Source organism: Vitis vinifera, chromosome 4 (assembly GCF_030704535.1).
Source record: "Vitis vinifera cultivar Pinot Noir 40024 chromosome 4, ASM3070453v1".
NCBI lineage: Eukaryota > Viridiplantae > Streptophyta > Magnoliopsida > Vitales > Vitaceae > Vitis > Vitis vinifera.
The window spans coordinates 10,468,033-10,475,063 of NC_081808.1; the positions used below are offsets into that span (position 1 = coordinate 10,468,033).

At 37.9% G+C, this 7,031-nt stretch overlaps 1 protein-coding gene across 1 annotated transcript; it reads left to right on the forward strand.

Annotated features, from left to right (window-relative positions):
- The first annotated feature begins 6,125 nt into the window (after nucleotides 1–6,125).
- On the forward strand, nucleotides 6,126–6,554 carry LOC104879094 (uncharacterized). Its single transcript, XM_010650614.1, has one exon. The coding sequence runs from the start codon at nucleotides 6,126–6,128 to the stop codon at nucleotides 6,552–6,554; it is 429 nt and encodes a 142-aa protein (XP_010648916.1).
- The last annotated feature ends 477 nt before the right edge of the window (nucleotides 6,555–7,031 follow it).

Genomic DNA, 7,031 nt, shown 5'->3' on the forward strand with positions numbered 1-7,031 from the left:
GAAGGCCACCATAGAGCCATTATCTCCACAGGACCCTACCACTACTTGATCATCTCTTTAATTTTTGTATTTACTTATTATATTAGTATAGATAATTTCATGTTTTGATGTTTTATATTCTGGGATTGGATGTATTGCATGATCATATATTATATTCTATTTTCTCAGATTAATATATAGACATCATTTTTGTTTAAACTTGGCATTTTTCTATTTCCTCTACTCACTGAATCTTTTGTTTTTTTTGAAACATGTGGTTTCTCCTATACGACTCAGACTCCATGCCACTCAGGAGGTACCACTTCCTCCCTTTATTTTTTTAATCGCTCTTGAAACATTGAGGACAATGTTCAGCTTGGTTGGGAGGAGAGTTGAGGAAGGAAGTTTTGTTATTTATGCTAAGTTATATTGGTAATTTAGTTGTTTTTTGTTTAATTTTAAAAAAAAATTAAAGTTTTTTTTAATACTCTCCATGGTTATTAAGGAAAAAATTTCAAAATGAAATGGGAGAAATTAAATTTTTGTCTTTTTACTTGAAACTTAGAGTTTGTATTATGTTTATTAAAGTTGATGAATTATTGAACTCCTATTGATTTCAACCTTATTTCTTCCACTTAAAGCTTATCACACACTGTGCACACTAGGTTCCGTTTATAAGATGAAAAACTATTTTCCCCCTTGACTTAGGAAAATTTAGACTTGGTACCTTTGACCTCATTTTAATAGTGTTGAGACACCTTATAAAAGGCCAATGAGCCTTTGGAAAAAGAAAGAAAAAGAAAAATGTTTTACTTGCCTTGAAACCCGAGCAAGGTCTGAGGGGTATATGGTGAAAATCTTTAAAACCTGGTGCCCTAAGCCTTCAATGGTTGGGAGTCACCGACCTCAATGCTCGTTACATGGGTGAATAGGTGGAGTTTAGCATACTGTAGGTGCTTGGGTATTTAAAAATTCATTCTCAAAAGTCCGGGGTGAAATCCGAGAAGTTAGTGGTTGAAAAATCCTTAAAGCTTGATGCCCTAAACCTTGATTGGTTGGGAGTCATCGATGGACCCCCGCTACATGGACAATTTAGAAAAGAATGCCTTTAAGCTTTGCACTCCTACAAAAAAAAAAAAAAAAAAAAAAAATTGTGAAAGAAAAGAGGTGCATTCTTAGCCTATTGGAGGTTGATTAGTTTGCTAAGCTTTTGAAAAGAACTAGGTTGAGGGGAGAGATTAGTTTGACATACTATATCCGGAAACTAATAAATAACACATAGATTTTTGTGGAAGAGTAAGGATTGGACCTTTGGGAGTGGAAATTATTTTGAAGCTTAAATTTGCATAATGTCTACTCTTTATGAATTGTGACTAGGCAAATTATTTGATAGCTCCTATTGAAATTTGAGTTTTATTTCTTTCATGTTCCATGTGAGAGTTTGATCAGTCATGCCACTTAAACATTTTTTGGAGTGATCAGCATGATTTTGTAAATTTATTATTTTTATTTTTTCTCTCCTTCATTGCTAAGGGACTAGCAATATGTCGGTTGGGGGGAGTGATTACTACTCAAAAAGTGCTATTTTGTAGCTTGTAATTAACTCTTTTAAACACTCTTGAGTAGTAATTATTACCTTTTGACTCAATTGGCATGTTAGGGACCCTTGCAATCGTTTCCAATCAAATTGTGTTAAGTTTTGGTGTTTTTGATAGCTTTTAGCTCACCAAAGCAAATTAAGAATGAGGGAGAACTATATATATTTCATGGAAAATCTTTTGGAAGCTAAAATTCATGAAGAAACCAAGCTTGTGAGCCTCATAGTCCTTTGCCTTAGTCGTTCAAAGTATGCAAGGAAAGAACAATGGAGAAGAGGAAAACAGAGTGAAGAAAACAGAGGACAGCAACTTCAGTCTTCTTTCATACTTTTGGAGTACTTTCTGAAGTCCATTTTCTAAATTCTATATACCATTTCAAAGCTTAGGAAGTCAAGAATCCAACGCTTCAAACTGTGTACGATTTGGAGCTGAAATGAGGAAGATATGGCCTTCGGAAGACAACTGCATCAAGTTGAGGGACAATTTCGCACCTTGTGAAATTGGAACTCCAACGTGCAAAATTTGAAGTGCATGGCAGCTGTGCATTCGCTGTGAAGCCCAACATGCGAAAGTGATTTTGCAACTTACAAACTTGGATCTCAACGTGCGAAAGTGGATTCTAAGTTGCGAAATCAACTTGCGAAATTTTCGCAAGTCACCATGCAACGTGCGAAACTGGGATATTTGTGCACCGACTCTTTTAGATATTTTCTTCAGATATTTTTGTATAAATTTCCATTCTTCTCCTTGTAATCCACCAACCATGAAATTTATTAGCTAGGAAGGTTGGAAAAAATTCTCTATATATATTCCCTTGCATCCATTGTAAACGATATCGATCAATATATAGATATTTAAATATATAGACTATACAGAGCCTTGCTCTGTTTTTCTCTCTTCTCCTGTTCTTCCCCATTTCTATTTTCTTAGTAGCCAAACAGCCTCTGAGGGATTTTCCTTAGAGTATGATTGGCTAAAACTTTTAGTTTCTCAAAGTATGGATGTTATGTGATGACTTGGATGCAATCCCATGGAAATTTCTCGCACTTGGAAGGTAAGGTAGTCGTTTTTCATTAAAGGTTCATCAATGCAAAGTTTGGTTTTTATTTCCTTTGGACAACTTCCAACGGCTAATACTTGATAAGATTTTGGATTTCTATCCATTAGTTATCTCCTATGAGCTATTGGAAGGTGAGGTTTTCAATTCCAAGTTTTGCATTAATCCATTAGAAACAATTTCAATGGCCATTGAAAGGTGAGTTTATCACCTGGAATGACTTTGAGTTGCCAATATTTGGTAAGCTTTTGGCTTTAGACCATTAGTTATCTCTTACGAGCCATTCAAAGGAAGTCTAAGGTGAATAACCATTGATGAAATTGACTACCATCTGTTTTGCCATTTTAAAGTATTAAAACTTGATTTGCTAAATCCATACCGGTTTGGGAAGCAAGCATCACCATAGTTGCAACCCCAACGCGAGGAGCCTATCTTGAGATTTCCAATTTGCATAAGAGCCAAAGCATAGCTATCCTATCTTTGAGAAACTTGTTTTTACACCCTTTCATTTTAGTCTTTAATGTTAGCTTAGATTAGTTTAAATCTTTCTAAAACATTTACATCTTCTTTTAAAGCTAACATCCATAAGAAAATCACCTATTTTCCTAATTTGAATATCATTTGTGAAGTGAAAACCCATCCCAGTGAACGATCCTAGAACCACTATGCTATAGTAGCTTGGCTACTTTAGTAATAGTATTTAAGGTATAAATTTTGTTGATACGCCTTTTAAGCTAAGCTACCATGAGTCGAATCATGACATCACCATATATGGAGGTACATTTGAAGAATGCTTAGTCAAGTTGGAAGAGGTCTTGAACAGATGCATTGAAAAAGACTTGGTACTCAACTGGGAGAAATGCCATTTCATGGTACATCAAGGAATTGTCCTTGGTCATATCATCTCCGAGAAAGGCATTGAAGTTGATAAAGCAAAGGTGGAACTTATTGTCAAATTGCCATCCCCAAAAACTGTAAAATGAGTAAGGCAATTCCTTGGCCATGCAGGGTTCTACAGGAGGTTTATAAAAGATTTCTCTAAGCTTTCAAAGCCTCTTTGTGAACTTTTGGCTAAGGATGCTAAGTTTATATGGGATGAAAGATGTCAAAAGAGTTTTGATCAATTGAAGCAATTCTTGACAACTGCTCCAATAGTGAGGGCTCCTAACTGGAAACTACCCATTGAAGTGATGTGTGATGCCAGTGACTTTGCTATAGGAGCTGTGCTTGGCCAAAGAGAGGATGGAAAGCCTTATGTGATCTACTATGCAAGCAAGACATTGAACGAAGCTCAAAGGAACTACACAACCACAGAGAAAGAATTGTTAGCTGTGGTGTTTGCCTTAGACAAGTTTCATGCTTATCTAGTAGGGTCTTTCATCATTGTTTTCACTGACCATTCAGCCTTGAAGTATTTATTGACAAAGCAAGATGCAAAAGCAAGGTTGATTAGATGGATTCTTTTACTACAAGAGTTCGATCTCCAAATCAGAGATAAGAAAGGAATGGAGAATGTGGTAGCTGACCACCTTTCAAGGTTGGCTATAACACACAATTCCCATGTCTTACCTATTAATGATGAGTTTCCTGAGGAATCACTTATGTTGCTAGCAAAAACTCCTTGGTATGCTCATATTGCTAACTATCTAGTTACTGGTGAAGTTCCAAGTGAGTGGAAAGCATAAGACAGGAAACACTTCTTTGCAAAGATCCATGCTTATTATTGGGAACAGTCTTTCCTTTTCAAGTATTGTGTAGATCAAATAATAAGGAAGTGTGTCCCTGAAGAAGAGCAACAAGGAATCCTCAACCATTGTCATGAAAGTGCATGTGGAGGCCACTTTGCCTCTTAGAAAATAGCCATGAAAGTGTTGCAATCAGGGTTTTGTTGGCCATCACTTTTCAAAGATGCCCACATCATGTGTAGGAACTGTGATAGATGCCAAAGGCTCGGGAAGCTAACAAAAGGAAATCAAATGCCCATGAACCCCATTCTAATAGTTGATCTCTTTGATGTTTGGGGCATTGACTTCATAGGACATTTCCCAATGTCTTTTGGTAACTCTTATATCTTGGTGGGGGTGGACTATGTTTCTAAATGGGTTGAGGCAATCCCTTATAAACACAATGATCACAAGGTGGTTCTCAAGTTTCTCAAAGAGAACATCTTCTCAAGATTTGGGGTGCCCATGGCCATAATCAGTGATGGAGGTACTCATTTTTGCAACAGACCTTTTGAAACCCTATTAGCCAAGTATGGAGTGAAGCATAAGGTAGCTACACCTTATCACCCTCAGACTTCCGGGCAAGTTGAGCTAGCAAACAGGGAAATCAAGAACATATTGATGAAGGTGGTGAACACGAGCAGAAGAGATTGGTCTATTAAGCTTCATGATTCACTATGGGCATATAGAACAACTTACAAGACTATTCTTGGCTTGTCTCCCTATCATCTAGTCTATGGCAAAGCATGCCATCTCCCTGTGGAAGTTGAATATAAGGCTTGGTGGGCAATCAAAAAGTTAAACATGGACTTGATCAAAGCCGAGGCGAAGAGGTGTTTAGACCTTAATGAGATGAAGGAATTAAGAAATGATGCTTACATCAATTCCAAAGTTGCAAAACAGAGGATGAAGAGGTGGCATGATCAATTAATCTCCAACAAAGAATTCCAGAAAAGACAAAGAGTCTTACTCTATGACTCAAGGCTCCATATCTTTCCTGGGAAGCTAAAGTCAAGGTGGATAGGCCCTTTCATTATTCACCAGGTGCATCCCAATGGAGTGGTGGAATTATTGAATTCCAATAGCACAGACACTTTTAAAGTCAATGGTCATCGTCTCAAGCCATTCATTGAGCCATTCAAGCAAGAAAATGAGGAAATCAACCTCCTTGAGCCATAAAAAGCCTAATCAGAAAAGGATTAGATGGACTTGGTTTCACCAAAGTCCATATTTTTTGTTTAATATTGTTAATTTAAAAGCTTTATTAATTCTTTTGATATTAATTTTGGTCTTAAGTTGTGTTATTTATATGTAACTTAATCTTTTTGAATGATCTAAATTAGGAGGAATTGCAAAGAAAGAGAAGGAAGGTCCCTGGAAGTCAAAAGAAGCTCAAGAGGAAGAGAAAATTCATACTTTGCGAAATCCCCAAAGCTTTAAAAATCCCAATTTCGCAAGTGGTTTTGCAGCTGCGAAACCATCCCTTGGCACATGAGTGCCATTTGACAGCCCTCCACCCTCATTTCACAATTGCGAAATGGGCTGCAAAAATGCCCTTCCGCTGCGAAATTGGCCTTTTTCTGCAAAAATTCCAATCGTCCCTTGGCATCCATTTTTAAACGTTATAAATTCGACATTTCATTTTAAACTGGTCATTTGAACTTCCCTTAGGTGCCAAAGAGGAGCCAAACCAGAGCACCCTTCCATCTGACCCCCATCTGAGCCTAAGACACGTGCGCACCTCCGGCTACCTTCTTTGAGATAGCCATGGAAAAAACCCGAGGAGCCAAGTCCTCATCTCCATCGACCCGCCCGAGAGCCCTAAGAGAGACACCTGTTCAAGGCTCCATACCCGAGCCTCCACAGCCATTGGTCGTCCCACCTCCAGTTGAGGATGCACCCTTGAGTCCTCATTCGAGACGATATGAGACGAGGAGGCCACCCACCACACCCGGGGCAAGCTCTATGCAAGCCAAAAAGTCAGGTAGCCGTCCCCTTAAGAAGAAAGCCAGGGTATCAGCACCAATTGACTTATCAAAGCCGTCTTCAAAGCCTCCATCAGAGCCTCAGCCATCTCAGACACCTACCACAGAATCTCAGATTCCCTCAGGGATGACTCCTGAGGTGGTTATCAGACCTGAGCCTATGATGTTAAGGAGGGAGATAAAGAGGTTGATATGCCCACATCCAAGCTAGAGCATGAGGTAGAGAGTGAAACAGAGAAAGAAAAGAGGGAGGAAATCAAAGGAAAGAAAAATGGGAAAAGCATAGAGAAAGATGACTATGATGTTAAGGTACAAGGAGAACCACAAAGGATAGTCATCAAGGAAGAATTGATGAAGAAACACATGCCTCCACTTTTCCTCTAAGCTTTGTATGGGAAAATAATACAAACCAAGTCTCAAGTGAGGGATGCAAACTTCATATGGGATCCGGGCAAGCTAAATCAGGATCAAATTTTTTGATGGACTTAGTCTTTCTAAAGACTAGCTAGTCCATATCTTTTTGTTTTACTTATTACTTGTTTTAATTTTGATTTCAATGCTTTAATTCTAATTTGTTTTGATGTAATATAGGTTTTTGGATGATCAAAATCAAGAGAAATGTAAAAAAGAAAAAAAAAGGTGAAAGAGGGAAGTCAGGAGTCCATAGCTTCAAACGGTGCGCGATTTG